Consider the following 17,793-nt stretch of genomic DNA (forward strand, 5'->3'; position numbering starts at 1 on the left):
GTATATGGAGCTGTAATTAGTAATAGATGACACTAATAAGCCATTTGCAATTAGATTTACATGTAACTACTAATTAGACCGTATATTATCCGATTTTAAAACTGAAAAATTGATTCAACCCCAATAAGTGTTCACAAGCAAGAATAAAATAACAGTTAGAAAAACACTGTTGGAATCATTTCCAAAGGAATACTGGACCCCACCAGGGCGAATAAAAATAAATCCTCCCTCTTCACGTCAAAATCCACCCACACTTTTTCAATTTTTCATCCCCAAGAATGATTAATCCTTCATACGTGTTTAACCAAAGTCTCAGACCCCTTGCACGTAGTCTAGCCTCTTGGATTAATATTCGCACTATCCGGAAAAAAGCCTTAGAAATTAATTAAGGAAGCCTTTAAATTATCCATTCCGGGGTCAGCGAATCGAAGTATACACAAAATTTGGTAAACAAATAAACACCTGCTATGTTCGCATATTGAGATTAGTAAACGGAATTCTTGGAGGTCTAAAATTAGACCCCATCGATATTTACAAGTTAAATGCCCTTTCCTGCACAAAGCACAAGTTTTGTGAAAAATGTTATTGCGCCAAAACTACATTTGGAAATTATTTAAATTACTGTTTTTTTTTACAAAGTAAACATTGTAAAAAATTATAAAATGGGAAGACGAACCTTCACATCATGCTGCTGTCGTAATCCTCCTCTCACGCGAAGAAATCCGTGAAGCACATGATGGTGAGGAAAAGCGTAAGTAAGATGCAGGGGGTGGGTCAGACACGAAAAGAACAATTCATTCACAAATTTTACAACACCCTATCGAACGGCACGTGTGAATTATAACATGTTATCACTGAAGGTGTAGCTGTTTATGGGTGGGTGGACGTTTCCCGGGCCCCAGCACTCAAACTGGATGGGTTTTACACGGATTTGAGAAAATTTTCGATGGAAGACAAAGAGTAGACTACACGAACCGCACCGCCAATGTGGGCAACTGCTGACAAAAACAAATGTTGATGTTACAAGAACCCAATCAGATTCTGTGGGGCAGAGTGAGATGGGCTATAGCCCATGCGCAAAGAAGATGAGCGACGTTGGGCTGGTGCGAGAGGTCAGGGTGGGGGCGGCCTCTGGCGAGAGCGTTATGTAATACGCACAGAATACTTTTAATTGCTTTCATTGTATATTCAAATTTGTTTTTTTCTTAACAAAATGTAATTGAGGAAACTATTTTTTTTGTAGTATGTACGTGTTTTTTTAGCTAAATTAGTTAAATGTAAAAGAAAAAAGACGTAATATGGTGGCAGTAAACGAAAACATATTGAAGTGGTATTTTTTCAATTTTTACAATATAATGCACTCAAAAATTGCCGCACTTGTTCAGTGGCAAGTTGTTGACAAAAACTATGTAGACTACAAAAGAAATCTTAAAAAAATTCAGTCATAGAGTATTTTCAAAAATTTGGAGCTACAATCTTATTTAGTTAACTTGTTCAGATTTCTTTATTTTTAAATGTATCATATCAAATAATCGTTCTCTAGCACAATGATGAATAATTATTTCTAAGTTTACTATCAGTCCCTAGTACCATATGCGATCAATTGAATTTATAATTAGAGTAGGCGGTTTTGTGTTTTTGTAATTGAACAACTAGTACAAATTGGGAGAAAAAATGTGTTCTAATTAGATATTAGTATTGAAAACATTATTATTTAACTCTTCAGTTTGTTTAATTGTCACAATCGGCGTTTCATCCAAGCTAAAAAACTGATAAAGCTTTCGAAAAATTTAATGTAAATATTTCTTCTTAGATATCTTATATTTTTAAGTCTACCTAATGTTGCTAACTTATAGAACTGCAAAATATGGTCTTTTATTTTAGAGAGTTATCTCAAATAATGAGGGTGTGATTCCTAATTACCGACATTCGTTAAATTATTTTGATCCGAGACTTGATCTAATATGTAAACAATTTTCGAGGCTTCAATAATTATGTTAAAGTTTGCAGAGAATCTCATAGTTATAATCACAATACAAAAAAAACTTGTATCGATTTATTAAATTTCTAACTAGAGCTTAGATTTTTTTATGTTTTAATTTTTTGGGAGAAGATAGCTACTTACTGCTAATAGTGCCAATATTGAAAGTAAATGAGCTAGTGTTAATTTCGCTTACGACCTTTAAAATAAACAAAATATTTTTTGCTAGAAATTACACTATGATAACAATAATGACAATGATAATAATTGTAAACTATTTTTATTTAGACATACTAGATTAGTTAGGATAGATACGTTTCTAAAAAATGAAAAACCAAAAAATCATAATTTCAGAAAAAACTGTTAATAAGCCGTTCTACAAACCAGGGGTTAGTGTTTTACAAAAATTGTAGTTTCTTATTCTTTTCTAAGTTTTTTTTTTATTAAGATTACCAAATTTTGATCTTGAAATTATTACAAAATAGTTTTTCGCTAAAAATTGCAAAATTTAAGAATAGATTTTGGCGCAAGAATGCAAGAGGATAAAAAGAAAGTAAAAACCTCTGCCTTGTCATAATTTTATTACACATTTTGGTCTTAAATTTTTGCAAAAGTATTTTCTTTAAGCTCTTCTATGAGCACTAAATTGCTAAAGCGCTCAAGCTATTAATAGCAAAAAATGCAAGATTTTAAAATAAAATTTTCCATAAAATGTAAAACATTGTAGCTCGGTACGCTATCGTTAAGATGGAAACCGGGTGGGTGGGGTGTATATAAAACAAATTCTTTTTATAAGATTTTTATTAATAAAAATAAAAAATCAAAAATGTTTCAATCAAATGAGAAGGTAAACTGTAGAAACAATATAAAAAATACTAAGTTATTAAATCTTAAAGTATAATCAGTTATAATATTTATAAAAAAAATTATACGCAAATTCAAAGATTTCAGCAACGTTTTTTATTTTTTTTACATATTTACAAATTAATACTGCTTTAAAAATTTAAAAACACAAATACCAATTGATATAGACAACCAACTATACAAAAGTTTAAAAAAAATAATTTTGAAGTTAAATAAAAACAAAATGTATACTAGGATTACTGCAACGCAAGGTCTTTTCAATTTTTTACCTTTTTGCATTCCTGTGATCTGGTCCCTAACCCATTTTGAAATTTTGCAATTTAGAAGGGAAAATAATTTTGTCAAATTTTTTCCTTGTCAAAGTTGTCAAATTTGAAAATAGAGGTTATGTTATTGTTGACACTATGTTCACAGTTTTTAGGCGAAAAGTACCTGAAAACATATTCAGGCTTGTCCTGAACCAAACCCTACCGAAAAATTACGCCACTATCACTTGTTCCTATAAAATTCCCTCCTTAATTCCCATCAATGTGGGACATAACCTGCAAGCTCTCCGGTACAAAAGCAAGAAAAGCCAAAAACAGCCCCCCAAGCCCGCTGTATCGGAGTCAGAGACGGAAACAGAGAGCACGTTTGAGGACCAAGTCGTCGACAAAAACACCAAAATCATGCAAATCCGCGTTAAATCGTTACGGATAGACGGAGTCCTAAAATCCGGCCTTGGTATCGCACGAAATAAAATTGAAACGCTCTTTTACGAGAGCAAAATACGGGTTAACGGCGAAAAGTTGCTCAAGAAGAGTGAATCAGTCCAGGAGGGCGACGAAATAGACGTCATCAAGGGGCCAAGCCCCACAAACCCCGATTTTTTAAATGTGGCAAGAGTCGAGGTTCTGGCGGTCACGGAAACGAACCCCGAACACATCACTTTAAAAATTCGGCGATGCAAAAACCTAACTGTAGAAAACTACGAGCAGTGAGCTGTTCTGTTACGTAACTGTAAATAAAACACTTTTTCTCTTTAAATAATTACTTTTATTAAAGTGACGTGACTCACATTTCTTAATAAATTATATTCTACAAAAATACTGGCATTAGTGCACTGCATAATTAATAAATTATTGCCTATTTACAACTATCCTATTTATTGGGAATTATAGATGAGCTTAAATCATTCACTAGGAAATTGTACACAAAGTTAGCCTTTCCTCTGTTCGCTTGAGGCTTCGAGTTACGTATCGGGTCCCTAAGTAAGATATCACCAAACAGAGAAGCCAAGGTTTTGGCGTCGTACCCATTCTCATTCGAATATTTCAGCAACTCTTTCAGGAACATGCAAATGTAGAGGAAGACGTTCCGGTGGACGTCCGACATCTTCTGCTGAATAATCTACAAGATAGCTCGATTATTTTCAGTCATTAAATAAATATAAAGTGTAGAAGTTTAATTTATTTTATAATAAACTATGGATAACTAAAGGTTAGGATACGAAACGACGTACAAATAACACGTCCCGTATTTGATAGTTTCGTTAATGTCACCACAGAGCGCAGTTGTTCCAATTATCAATGAATTAAAAAAATGGTATTTGTATAACAGTTAGCACAAGGCAAACAAGAAAATACAAGCAGATGGAGTATTAAATTCAAAATCAAAAAATTTCAAACTTGCACTCAATACTATTGAAGATACAAAAAAAGTGTGAGGATCAAAGTTATAGAGAATTAAATTTGCTATAAAAAAAGTTCGGGACACCATATTACTAATTTCTACGGTTTAGGTATAAATTTAATATATATAATTAATAAAAATAACTTATTTAATAATTTTTGTATCTCGTTTCGTCTCCTACGTTATAGTCCCCCGTAATTTAAACTTACTAGGCGGCAATTTTGGAAATTGTTAGCTGCAGCGATACAGCTGTCATGTAGCTCAAAAGGTACAATGGGGTCTTTAGTGTACGACAAGAAAAGCAGTAAAGCTTCAGCAACCGCTTGCACAGTCCCAGCTAGAAAAAAAATGAACCGCAAACATAAAAAAATGACTAAAACATACGTAAAGAATCAACTGATCCATAATCCAACCAATCCCTGATCCTTATTATTTCCTCGTGAAGGGCACACGACTCGAACAAATCTCGCGTCTTCAACCCATAACGATACAAATTATCCACCAAGTGCCACAATTCTCGCGGAATCGAGTAAAGAACCCGACTTTCCATATTCTCGGCTTGTTTCCTCTGCTCCTCACTCATTTGTAGCAAAGGAACGGGCGCCCGACACAACGTTGATATGCTCGAGGTGAAACACGACCTCTGACACTCACCCGTGACAATAATGAACATGTCTTTGCCCCCCTTCAAGTGCAACACCAAAATGTCGTACACTTTGTCCATCTCACGTTCGAGATTGACTTCGAACTTTATGTCGCATTTATCGCCTGAAAATTGCAAAAAACAGAAAAATAACACTTTTTTCAAATGAATAAATAATAACCAGGGTCTATGGTGCCACAAAAGGGCGTAATCCGGAGCCAGTCCTTACAGTAAGTCGCTTCGTCCAACTTCTTGATAAACTCAAACTCGGCCGGCACTTGGCCAGTGTTCGCTATGATGATTTCCCGCGCCTGTGGTTCCCTGAACTTGACCAAGTCGAAGACGACTTCCGTCTGGTCCACCATCACTTGCGGCAAGAATTCGTTCTCTAGCTTGTCCATTTTTTTCAGTAGGTCTTCGTGAACGCGTCTGAATTTGTTTTGGTCGATTACGCTGATTTCCGATTTGAACAATGCACTGACTGGCTTATGGTCGCTGATTCGCACGTCCATGTGACTACGGTAGGCTGTTTGGTAAATACCCTCACCACGCCATAGAATGCGGTCGGTCCAAGCTGGTGGACGCGCTTTTTCGCTCGTATCAAACGTATCGGTGTTTAAGTCGTATTTGTAGGTCGGGTGGAATGTTATGTCACCTTCGGTGTAGTCCTACAGTAAGACATGGGAAATGATTCATGCTGTTTGGTCGGGTTATTGCGTGTTATCAACAAAAGGTTTTTAATTGGAATGGCTGCGAAGTTAATCACCCGAGACAGGTAGAAATGTGCGCTGGTTTCGTTTTATTCACGAGATAAGCACAAAATGTGCAACAAGGGGGAGATGCATTCATAAGTATTATAACGGTGATTGTTTCATAGTTGGTGAGACGACTTATTTTTAATAAGTAAACATTGTGTAAAAGGATATGTACTTAACCAACCAGTAGTAAGAAAATATTATATAGCGACAAAATGTACGCAAAAAGTCACAACAAAGACAAGACTTGTTTATTTAGTTGTTCTGTCATTAGCATTACTCATCATGTTGTTGCCTTTTGAATACCGAGTTAATACCTATCAAATGTAGTAATTGTTATTATTCTCGACGTCACCACGTAATGGTATAAGGACACACGATAGGGCTTCCATAACAGGAAAGATACGGAAATTTTTTAATATTGTGACCGCAATTTTTTTTATTTAAAACTTATATTTTTATAAAGAAAAAGACAAAGTTTTAAGAATTCTCTTTGGTTAACATTAGTAAACACTCTCCCCTTAATTTCAAATACACTTCGAACAAGGGTACACACGTTTTGTTGCCTTTGTTAAATAATAAAAGTATTAGCCAAAGATTTACTGTCATGACTCATTCACAACTCATCAGTCTAACAAATATTAAATTGTACTGAAAACTCTTGATTTCTAGCTTTCTTGCCGAAAACACTGTCGATGTATCAATTATAATAAGCCAGGAATTTGCGAAAGTAAAGTTATTTGAAAAACCTAGTAGAAAAAATAATCATTTTGGGTGAAATAAGGCGGTTTTAGACACTTTAAAACATTTTTGACAATTTTTTAAACGAGAAAGTGTTAGAAATCAAACATATTAAACTAAATTAGGTAATACGGAATCTCCGTTTTTAGCTTCTTGGAAAATCAAAAGTTTCCAATTAAGTTGGTGTGAAATCGTTGTTTCCGGTCAGAATATGGTGACCTGAGTTATTCTACAAAGATTTTTCGTTCTTATTTTAAGGAAATTAATACGTAAATCGTCGATCGCGATTTTCCAATAATAAATCATAAATTATTTGGTTTTCTTAAAATATTTTTGCAGTTTTTTAAGCCAACAATCATCTATAAATATTCCCTGATTTTTTATGGAAACCGTAATGATTTTTTATTTTCCAAAATATTTTTTCGTTGGCTAGTTTTTATACAAAGTGTTACGGAAAAGTTTAACAATATTTCGTATGTGAATTTATCATGATCAGACGAATTAAAAACCCATACATCATTTTTCCAAAAACTGCATTTTTTTTCAAAAAAATTTATTAATCTATTTGTTGAAAGCCACTGTGTGGTTTATGGTTCTTTATTATTTTTCTTTAAACAAAGTGGACATAGTGGCGAAAAAAAAATTTCAAAATTGTAGCTAGCATACTCATTTGTGTGGAAGGTTCAAAAACCAGTTCTCTTTCATTTTGATTTTTTTTTTAATTTTATAACAAAACACAAATTGAAATAGAAAAATTACGCATGGACCAAGAAGTTAATCTACTGTGCTGTTTTGTCGATAATATTAAAATTTAATCTAATATTTACCATTCTAGTTCAGCGGATCTCAAAATTTGGGACACTAATTTTGGAAAAACTATGCATTTTCAAATTACAGAATTTTACTTAATCGATTCGTTTTGCCATTCTCTATCTACTTTTAAATTTTTTTGTTAAGCCATTCTCTAACACGCTGTAAACTTTTTCAGTTTTTTTTTTCACAAAACCAAGCTAATTAAAAAGGTCTTTGACTGTAAAAAAATAGTGGCCACCCTGTTCCTCAAACATAAATTATTATACTGTATATGCCCAAATGTCTACAGGCATTGAAAAAGCGAAGAAATAACGAGACAAAACTTTTTACTTCACATTTTTTCAGATTCTACAAAAAAGCAAAGTGAAAAAAGTCTTTTGTTTCACAAATATTAGTTAAAAAATACCAAATTTCAGTTTAGTTATCAGACTAGTTTAAAATATTTTGGACAAACATAAACATAAAACTTCGGGACTTTTCTTGTTTTTTTCAATGTTTTTTCTGTATCAAATAATGCAACCTTTTAGTTAAAAATGTCAGTAGAGACAAGTTAAAGCAAATTTTCCATTGTAAATAAAAATTTAAAAAATATTGAAAGTTCCATAGACTTTATTAATAGACATAATAAATTAATAGAAGGAGAAAAGGACATAGAATGTCATGAAATTTCAAGCTGTTATCAATAGACAAATTTATTCGTTGTTGATAAATCTGTCTTGATTTCCTTGGTTCGGCTTCTTCACTACTGAGTTGTCATTTGAAAGTATAATTATTATAAATTTTATAAAACGTTTGACAACTGAAGAAACGACATTGCAAATATGTTTTACACTTTACTCTGTTTAGTTGTAAATGAGATTTTACTTTGCAAAAGTGAAGAACGGTAAAACAAACACATATCAAAATATGCTTGACATTCAATTTGTCGTTACATTTTATTTTTTTTATAATGATAAAACAAATTAATTTACAAAGCGAAAAGTAATTAAAACTTTATAAATAATTTGATAATAAACCTTTCAAATATAAAGTAAGTGTGATAATGAGCCAGGGAAATATCTCACAGTTTTTAAAGCGACACTAATAAAGATTCCACAATAAAAAAATCGTTTTGTTACTTTTCCTTCAATATTTTATTGGTGTTTTTATCAGAGAATATCTTCTTCGTTTCTTTATTTCAATATGATGTGGAATTGGTAGAAATTTATTTATTGTAAGTGATTTCTCATTTAAAATATGATTTGTTGATATTTTCTATAAAAAACTTAGATAAAAAAAAGAGTAAAGGTTTCATCTCAATTTGACATCCTTTTACTATTCTTATTGTAAAATGTAAATACAATATATACATTTTTGTTTAAACCGTTTCAATATTTTTAACCATTCTCCAAACCCCGAATTCAAATAATTATGCAATATAGGAGGCACACGTTCTAAACCTCAGTCTTATCAGATATGCAATGATAAGATAATTCAATTTTTTGCATCCAATTATTAGTTCATAAATGTTTGTTTTTATGACACAATATTACATCTATTTTATAACATTATGACTCAAGTCAACAGAAGTGGATTTCATTTCCGTATTATCAATGAAAAACAACACCTACCAGTAACACATGCCCTCGATCCTTTTGTTGATTCAACTGATCTGCTTTAAGTAAAGTCACAATTTCATTTCTCGCCAGAAGCGTTTTTACCTGTTGCGTATTCAAATCCGTAATTCTATAATTAAGGTCCCCCAACCAATAAACTTGTCTGTAATGTGACAATCACAATACTAACTAACACAAATTTGAAACACATACTCGTGATCTTTGATGGACTGTGGCTGTTTCCTGAAATTAATCCTTGCATTTATATCTTTATAGTCCTGGTTCCTCCTCTCAAACTCTTCAATATGAGCTGCTAAATGACAATTAACAAAGCATAAAGAGGTGTTGTGGAGCTCCAACCTGACCGCAACACCCCCCTTATTACCCTAAATAAAAAATAATAACCAAATCAATAGCACAAACTCAAATTTTACCATTTTGCCTAAAAGGCCGGTCCCAACTGTATCAACAGCGACGTTTTTAACAAACTGGTAGTGTTTACTGTTTACTAAAACTATAAGCTGCATTCCTACAAGCCTAGTCACTGCCACCGACTTGTATTTCGCCTTAGAGTGGACCCCATCCATCACATATTTACTGAATTAAATCGTATTAACAAAATTATTTATCACACAAAATAGGCTTACACCCATTCTGCTTCTCGTGGAGTGTCGTTAAAAAGAAATGCTTCTTTACTTAAGTCAATTTCTTGCAGACCTATTGCGTAAAGATCTGGCGGTTCCTCGTCAAAACTGAGCCAAGGTCTCAGGGAAACAGACGGGGGTTGGCCGTTTACGTTCCAAGTGCCCACAAAAATGCTACTTTTTACTAAGCAAACAGGGTTTAATTGCAAATTTGTAATACCTAAACTCTTGCTGTTGTGTGTATTCAGGCTCTTTCAATTTTAGCTGATACCGCAGTATTGATTCTCGATTGGAAGCCGCCTGTCCTTGTGCCAACTGGTGTCGCAAAACTGGAATATCTGAAGACTGAGAATTTCCCATTAAACGTGAAACCCAAAAATTAATCGAACAGTACCTGGTCTGTCATTTCTGAGGTTTTTTGGTTGCTTGGATCTAGATTATCACATTTATACTTATCAAGCCAGTTGAAATTTGGGTTGTTTGAAACTGAACAGCAAGTTTATTTTTTGTGGCATGATTATTGATACTTACCTTCTTTTGACCAGACAACTTCTGACGCAAAATTTGAACTCTCCACTCCGATTTCAATTTTAAACTGAAGCTTGTTGCTCTTAAAATTAACAATAAAAATGATGTGACTTTGACAATTTTCGATTGGTTCTGTATCTATAATAAAAATGGTAAAAACGTGAAAGTGTGTCACTTGTTCTTACCACAGGAAAAGCACGAATTTATTGGAATCGCCGTCTCAATCGTGAGGTCGGAAATACTGCTAGGTCTTGGCTTTTTTGTAATGAACACAAACAAAGCATAAGATGATTTGCACTCAACTAAAGCTAAAATCTTATGTACTTCGTCCAAAGACTCGTTCACTGACGACACATTTAAGTGAATCTAACCGCGAATTAGGGAAAACATAATTGATAATTTGATTACTGTATGATAAAGTAAGGATACACATTTGACGACTTCGGTGGAGGAAAATTTTGCTTGTACTATATTGATTACATCTTGGTATACTACTAACATAATTGTTCGCTCAAATGAAATCCATCGTGAGTGCTTTATTAGAAATCTGCTGGTAATTTATGGAGAAATCGGAAAAAAATAATCATTCAACCATTGACATAACCTCTCTCCGCCCAGCCAGGCACACCAACGCGACGCTGGTGCTAAAACGCAAAGCACTAGATTTTGAATTTGAATTACCATTATCTACGACCATCAATTTTAATTTTAATTAATTAGTTACCCGTAGTTAGTGGCAAACATAAATTCAGTGCAATTCAATTTAATTTGCTCCTAATTTCGGGTTCTTTCTGCACTGATGGTAAAAATCAAGTAGCTGTGTGCTGTCATTTTTAAAACATTAGAGCTTGACAATCATTGTTAATTACCAGAAGATTTATTGTTACGTTTTTCGCTAATTACTCCTCAAAATGAGTGATTGGGTGCACTGTAATAGATGTTCCGAGAAATTTAACGCCCAGACGACGTTTTTCCTGGCTGAGTGTGGCCACATATTTTGCCAAAAATGCGTGGAGAAGATAAGTAAGTGACGGTAAAAAATGAGCAGCTTTTGCACAATTAATTTCTAGAATTATCGAAAAAATGCTCGCTTTGTGATAAAAGTGGTAAGGTGTTGCCCTTGAACAAGGACGTGGACCAACATATCTTGGATTTTTTTCTCCCCTTGGACGCTATGTTGAAAAAGTGTCACGAAGTGAGGCTTGTATTGTTGGTTGCCTATAAAGACGAAAAAATTTCAGGTTTATAAATTCCAACTCCAACACCGCAACACCCTGTACCAAAATCTTCTGGGTAAATATAATTACACCAAGAAAGAGTACATTACTTGTTACAATGCTAGCAAGCAGCTGATTAAGGAAAATCAAACGCTGCGATCAATGCTTCGTGTATGTGGCCACAAAGATGGAAAACATCATTAACTCAAGTTTTCAGTCCGCGGGTAAAAGTCCTCAAGGCTTTTCGACAAGTACCCCAGTTTCGCTGAATTCCGATAATGTGACTTTTCAAAACACTTCGATGATGTCCTCTATTGCTACTAAGACCCCAAACATGTTTAAGGATTATTCAATGAAGATGTTTCCTGGGTACCCCAAAATGGTGAGTCCTGTGGTGTTCCAAATTTACGCATTTTTATTTTTTAATTAACAACAAAAAATTCTTATCTTGCGCATGTTGGAAGTTAAGAAAAGTCTCCAAAACATTCGTCATTTTGAATATGGTATTAATTTTTTATAGAAATTAATGTGTTTATCTCACTTATAATTAATTCAAATCGATATTTAGGCAATATTTGGCTAAATACAATCTATACGTTATATTTTCAAGGCAAAACCTTTGCTGTCTTTATTGGTTTTGTTCTTCAAAGTAATAAAATAAAACGCCGATTAATAATGCAAATTTTCCGAATGGAGCGGCCATTTGCACACAATAATTTCTCTTTTACGCTCAATCTCGTGTCAAATAAATTCAGCAGTAAACAAGTTGTTTAGAGAGAGAACTTCGTAGGGATTGCCTTTTACATCTGCACTATGCAGGAATCTGGTATTCATGTTGCGAAACATTTAGGTATGTACTATTCGCACATGTGCTTCTTGCGAGTGAACTTTCTCGAATCGTGTATTCGCTTTTATTGTGAATGTGTTTGATGTTATTCGATAATGCGCTTAATGATAAAATATACATTTCCCAAATTTAATGAGGGTTGTAATAACCGTGTAACAATAGGTGTTTTGTACGACATAATGGTTTATTATAATACAGAAAAATTGCTACACGAAACTACCTGTAATCACATTGTACGTACATTTCAAGCAAGCCGAACAATTCTTTACACCCTCGAGGAAATGCACAGTATTGGAAATCTATAAAATGAACATAATTACACTGTTATTGTTCCATTCGGAACATGGTATTATTGTATTAAAGTTTGATACTTTGCTGCGAGTGGAGAAATTATTTCACATTTTCATGACTATCCAAGGCAGTAAAATTACCAATTTATCAGCGCAAATGCGTACTATAAATTTTATTATTTAAAGTGGTAATTATGATAAATATTCAATGTCAAACGGGGACATACGATGTAAATTATGTAAAACATTTCAGTGGCCTAGTAAATAAGCTATCGGTACTTTCCAGGACGCAAAACAGCTCAAATATTTATTTGGTGTAAAGACAAAATTTTCTCTACTTGTACGACAAGTTTCTTCGGTTTTCCACTTATGCAAATGTGGGAGTAAATCAAAATTTAATCTCTCGCAGGTTAGTGGCACGAAATATCGCAAACAATTCTCGATAAAGTATTACGGCCATTGTCGGCAAGTTCGATAATAAAATTTGGTGTCATTCGAGACAAAGTGTGCGTAAAATATTGGACCATTTCCAAAAAATATATGCGCTAATCTAACATCAATTATGATTAATAGGACCATAAATATTCGAATATTGCCGCTTTCCATATATCCTTCCGATAATTTTTGTTAGTTGGGATCGATTTTCGCCATAAACATATTATTTCGCGCTTTATGGAATGATTCATTCGTGAAGGTGTGAGATATTTAGATGATGCTATTTATTAAAAGGGCGAATCAAATTCACCCACACCTTCCTTGAAGGCACTTACATATTACATAACGCAAGGTATGACAAATGACACAATAATTGCATGTTGACATCAACGGTTCGATACTTTATTTTTTCTTTTCGTTTGGATAATAAGTAAGAATACATGTCTTGCGTAAAAGTTATAACAATTAACGACATGTGAGTGACGCTAGATATTCAAGGCAATCACGACAAAAAAACAAAGCGGTAATAATGCGGTATTACGTTGATGAGTGTACTAATGGAAGGAGACTTTCAGGTGTCAGTGTTAAGTCATTTGATCAACATCTTGCATACTGCATTTATTTATTTTACATTCAGCGGAAAGTTTGAGTCTGGATAATGTCTGGTCTGTGGGTGGGATAATTTGAACTGGGTCAAAAGGATATTTTAACCATTTGTTCTTTGTATTTACACATTTTTGCAATGGGAGACTAATTATTAATTAAACACCTAATTCTGGCTAAATCAAACTATCGAACAAAGTAAGAAATGAAACGTTTCCGTTTTTACATTCTTTATTTGTAAACGTTAAAACAGGCTACCGGCTGTAGTTCGATTAGGAATATTATTTCACAAAATAATGTACTAGTCAGAAAGAAAAAAAATTGAAATAGTTTTTATTTTTAAATTGTTTTTGTCTTTTAAACAATCATTTTATCGCTTATTCTATGCACTGATCCAGAAAGACTGTATCTATTAGCAACAAATTTGAAAGTATTTTTCTTAGTAATTCGCAACACTGCCACTGGATTCAGTTTTTCTTGGACAAAACTTTGGCATTGTTGTTAACTGGAAGTGTAGTTCAGTGGTATCCTTTTAACTTTAAATTCAGTGCTGTCAACAGAAGTAGCCTTGCTGGATCCGTCTGTATATTTTTTGTGTGCAACTGTCAAAAAACGGCACTTTTTTTCTTGATTTTGAGTCTCGAAACAGCACATTTGTTTATAGTGAAATAATGTCTTGACAAGTAAAAAAATACTTTTTTAACGGCCGACAAAGACTTTTTTACGGGTCATGATTTTGAATAAAATTACCTTTTATTACATGACTCGAACGTTATTTATTAATATGTCATAACAAATAATAGAGAATCCACGCATTTTCACTGCTCATTTTCCTTAAAAAGCACATAAAACAGCACCATTTTCAATTAAATAGGAATAACAATCCTAAATGACAATGGTATACAGCAACTACGCAAGCCCTAGTTACCAAACCAAAGCACACCGATAAATTAAACTCCAGATTTATATTTTTTATATACCTAAGAATTTTTCGGAATAAGAACAGTAATAATGTTCATACTTCCTATGAAATTGTAATATCTTAGAGATCCAGTAGTTTTTTAAACAATGTCTTTGTAATACATCCTATAGCCCTGCCGTTTTTCATAAATTGGAAAACATGACTACCGTGTTTATTGTACAGGGTGAGTCAATAGTGGGTTACTTTTGATTTTTTTAAATATGCAATCCATAATATTAAAATAATACAGATTTCAGCTGACCAGCTCAGTAATCGTTAAAAAATTTAAAATTAATCCACGATTACATTGTCAGTAGTGTCAAGTTTGTCTCGACAATTTTGCTATCGCACTATGGACTATTTTTGTTTATTTATTTTTTTATATAAAAAACAATGTTGATTCAATTAATGTTTTTAAAAATTAATCGAAGTTTCCAAGTGATAAGTGCAATTAGTATTTTTGATTGTATCTTATGTCTTATGGCTCAGCCTGTAGTTGTATAATGAGACTATTAAAAAAATATTTTTACTAGAAACTATATCTCAAAAACTTATAATCTCACAAAAATCAATAAAAAAATTGGAAAATTATTGAAGATATAAAATGAAGATTAAATTTTTTCCCTTGTTCATTTAAAGGCTCACCGGGTATCCGGCTCTAATGACAAATTTATCGGTTTTTTAAGTAATATAACCAAGGCTTGATAAATTGATAATGGTGGTGAAACTTTTGTTATTAACGATCTGGAGATCATCATAAAGGTAGCTCGAAAAATACAAAACTTTATAGGTACACCTTCAAAAGAAAACTCCACCTAATTGAATACCAAATTACACATAATTGTTGTTTTTCTAGTTTGACATTAAGTACCGAACCTATGAAAGTAATTAGAAATTGTGAGTAATGCTATTAGTACTTTTTTGTTGTTTTAGTATTGTTGCTCTTTTTCTGTTTAATTTAATATTCAAACTTTTTGGGTTTTTCTAATATTTTATTCGTGGCAATAAATTTTATAGTCGATTGCCCTCGTTTCGCATTTTTGTACTCTTTTTGCGTAGATACTTACTCTGTTGATTTAACAACGTCCATCTATAGTAAATAAACCATTAGAAACAAAATCGTAAAAGTTTCAGTGGTCTTTGCGGTATTAAAAAGTGGCGAAGGTTTTCGTCTGATCTAAGTAAGGTTTCGCAACAAAATGTTTATGTCGCTACGTTTTCCATTAGCACTTTTTATCATAAGCATCGTCGTACCTATCGTTTGATATTTACATACAAAATGGCACGAATATTATTGTCTTCTAACAATGAATAATTATGAGGATATAGACGACACGTATTGTTGCTCCATGAAACATTTATGAAGACTTCCAATGGTTCCATTTTTAATAATGTATAAGAGTTTCTAATAGTTTTGTCGTGTCTTTTCGAAATTATTCCAAAGACTTGGACACAATGCAAATTTTGGTGATTACCCACCGGAAACGTTGTGTAATTTAAATAAATAAAAATGTAGCGGGTATTGTAATTAGGGTGTATAGGTACAATAAGGTGACATCGAATGGATTATTTTACAAACGAATACATATTTGATAAGCCGCTTTCGGTAGGCCAGTGACTTCCTTCCAAGTCTAAAGCGGACATATTTGTTTGGACACCATTGTTATGTTAATCGAAACGTTCGCTATGACCCGCTGATTACAACACAAGCCGACATGTGCTCCTTCAATAGGCATATCTATCAGTTTCTACTCCCAATAGAATTTTTTGATTGATTCGAAATCTGCCACCGGTGCGAGCTTTGCATACTAAAGCGGATCCGTCCAGGATGTGCTAATTCAGAAATGGTCATCGAGGAAAATTTATCGATTTGCTTATTGTTTGGTAGAAAGCTTGCGTAAATTTTTTAAGTAAATATATTACGCCGTTTGAATTTTAAATCGGCAGACTTTCGTCGAGAGCTTCTCCATGTAAATATGAATGAGTTTGTGCAGAGAAATATAAAGTACACAGCAGGATTACTAACGTGTGGTAATAATTCCCGGTATTGTGATGACCTGTCTGGCAAAGTCCACGGACAGAGTTTGCTTGGAAACTGAGACTAATTAATTTTATTTTGATATCCGGTGGAAATCATTTGGTCAAAACTTGGAATTTATAAATAATTTATGCTTTCTACCAAATTAGAAAAGCTAAACAAAGTGACACATCGTGTCATTCGTCGACGGTTTGTTTACGATTACTCCTAACGCACTTATTACATAATGGATGTGCTCCTGCATTATGTAAAGCTCAAACAGAATCGAAAAAATCGTGATTTTTGGCTTTTCTTTTTGAAGGCGACCTTCGTTTCTGACCCTATTACGACGTGGCATACATTGAAAACCTATTATATTTTTGACTTAGTAATTAGCGTAACAAAAACAGAAAACTATATTTAGTCCACCAGTCATTATACACCCAAAACGTGTTATTTTGGGCCATTTAAACAATTTTTGCATACCGTCGTGTCTAGTCACCTGCAGGACAGTGAAATGAAAACACTCCCGAAAAATAAAAATCTTTATTTATCAAAAAGGGATAATTTGTACTTGATTCAGACTATCAGTGTTTTGTGACACGTTTCAGCAACCCTTCAGTTCACGGTCTTCCCAGAGCCCATCTCCAGCTCAGCGAGTGCCCATGGGGTACTCCGGACTGCAGGAGCGGGCCATGATACACCGAGGTTCGCTTGATACCATGCGTTCGCTCGAGGAACTGCGGCGCAAATCTCAGCTCGCACCTAACAACAGAAACTGAACTTAATAATTTGATTTAAATATTGCAAAAATGCATACGTTTCAAGGTGAAGGGTGTTTTGCGTTAATCATTTAATTTTATACTGACGTTGCAAAGTAATAAACTGTATGTTCATTGAATTGGAAATGCGTGTTTATTGTGCTGATGCATTTCCGATGTTTGGACGTTCAAAAAATAGAAAAATGTGTTCGTTTCAGGGACGTATGCATTTTTGTTTTGTTTGCTTACAACTATCAATAATTATGTATAGGAAATCATATGTTTCGTAAATAAACTTTTTGGTATATTTTCGCTGATTTAGTAGAGTCAGTAACAGTTAGTCCAACACGGTGCTTCGGAACCTCGTGTGTTGTGTGAAGGGTGCTTGAGATTAGGGGGTTAGAGAGCTAGTGTTAGTCAGATGAGA

General features: G+C 33.5%; 5 protein-coding genes across 15 annotated transcripts in view; 2 read left to right on the plus strand and 3 right to left on the minus strand.

Annotated features, from left to right (window-relative positions):
* rut (rutabaga) overlaps nt 1-1,040 on the minus strand; it is a 92,521-nt gene extending 91,481 nt beyond the window's left edge. For all 9 annotated transcript variants that reach the window (XM_064355182.1, XM_015983301.2, XM_015983299.2 and 6 more), the window contains exon 1: nt 677-1,040. The gene's annotated coding sequence lies outside the window, so the exon portion shown is untranslated. The remainder of the gene's footprint in view (nt 1-676) is intronic.
* A 2,135-nt stretch (nt 1,041-3,175) lies between these two features.
* On the plus strand, nt 3,176-3,874 carry LOC661479 (uncharacterized protein). The gene has a single exon (XM_008199549.3). It carries the CDS (start codon nt 3,250-3,252, stop codon nt 3,823-3,825), a length of 576 nt encoding a protein of 191 aa, XP_008197771.1. The 5' UTR covers nt 3,176-3,249; the 3' UTR covers nt 3,826-3,874.
* Ocrl (Oculocerebrorenal syndrome of Lowe) lies at nt 3,858-10,875 on the minus strand. Its single transcript, XM_015983281.2, has 13 exons — nt 10,665-10,875; nt 10,421-10,601; nt 10,239-10,373; nt 10,102-10,193; nt 9,928-10,052; nt 9,711-9,881; nt 9,498-9,660; nt 9,277-9,449; nt 9,079-9,226; nt 5,341-5,827; nt 4,901-5,284; nt 4,726-4,853; nt 3,858-4,234 (listed from the first exon to the last, which is right to left on the minus strand). The coding sequence occupies exons 1-13, from the start codon at nt 10,734-10,736 to the stop codon at nt 3,986-3,988; spliced, it is 2,508 nt and encodes an 835-aa protein (XP_015838767.1). The 5' UTR covers nt 10,737-10,875; the 3' UTR covers nt 3,858-3,985.
* Nucleotides 10,876-11,020: 145 nt separating this feature from the next.
* On the plus strand, nt 11,021-17,673 carry nenya. The gene is made up of 5 exons (XM_008199550.3): nt 11,021-11,258; nt 11,306-11,430; nt 11,477-11,623; nt 11,670-11,834; nt 17,217-17,673. The coding sequence occupies exons 1-5, from the start codon at nt 11,147-11,149 to the stop codon at nt 17,385-17,387; spliced, it is 720 nt and encodes a 239-aa protein (XP_008197772.1). The 5' UTR covers nt 11,021-11,146; the 3' UTR covers nt 17,388-17,673.
* LOC660275 (CUGBP Elav-like family member 1) overlaps nt 17,138-17,793 on the minus strand; it is a 202,027-nt gene continuing 201,371 nt past the window's right edge. For all 3 annotated transcript variants that reach the window (XR_010333224.1, XR_010333223.1, XM_015983283.2), the window contains one exon: nt 17,138-17,370. Coding sequence is in view for 1 of the 3 variants with exons in the window: in XM_015983283.2 (XP_015838769.1) it covers nt 17,360-17,370 (11 nt within the window). In the remaining 2 variants the exon portion in view is untranslated. The remainder of the gene's footprint in view (nt 17,371-17,793) is intronic.

Source organism: Tribolium castaneum, chromosome 2 (genome assembly GCF_031307605.1).
Source record: "Tribolium castaneum strain GA2 chromosome 2, icTriCast1.1, whole genome shotgun sequence".
Taxonomy (NCBI): domain Eukaryota; kingdom Metazoa; phylum Arthropoda; class Insecta; order Coleoptera; family Tenebrionidae; genus Tribolium; species Tribolium castaneum.

What these genes read in the sequence shown, in the direction of transcription:
- LOC661479 (XM_008199549.3), top strand. Translation starts at nt 3,250, where the DNA reads ATGTTCACAGTTTTTAGGCGAAAAGTACCTGAAAACATATTCAGGCTT.
- Ocrl (XM_015983281.2), bottom strand. Translation starts at nt 10,736, where the DNA reads ATGTTAGTAGTATACCAAGATGTAATCAATATAGTACAAGCAAAATTT. An exon ending in AAATTCGTGCTTTTCCTGTG is followed by an intron (nt 10,374 to 10,420) that starts GTAAGAACAAGT and finishes TTTTTATTATAG; the next exon opens with ATACAGAACCAATCGAAAAT. An exon ending in CCTCAGAAATGACAGACCAG is followed by an intron (nt 10,053 to 10,101) that starts GTACTGTTCGAT and finishes GGAAATTCTCAG; the next exon opens with TCTTCAGATATTCCAGTTTT.
- nenya (XM_008199550.3), top strand. Translation starts at nt 11,147, where the DNA reads ATGAGTGATTGGGTGCACTGTAATAGATGTTCCGAGAAATTTAACGCC. An exon ending in TGTTGAAAAAGTGTCACGAA is followed by an intron (nt 11,431 to 11,476) that starts GTGAGGCTTGTA and finishes AAAAAATTTCAG; the next exon opens with GTTTATAAATTCCAACTCCA. An exon ending in CGCTGCGATCAATGCTTCGT is followed by an intron (nt 11,624 to 11,669) that starts GTATGTGGCCAC and finishes TCAAGTTTTCAG; the next exon opens with TCCGCGGGTAAAAGTCCTCA.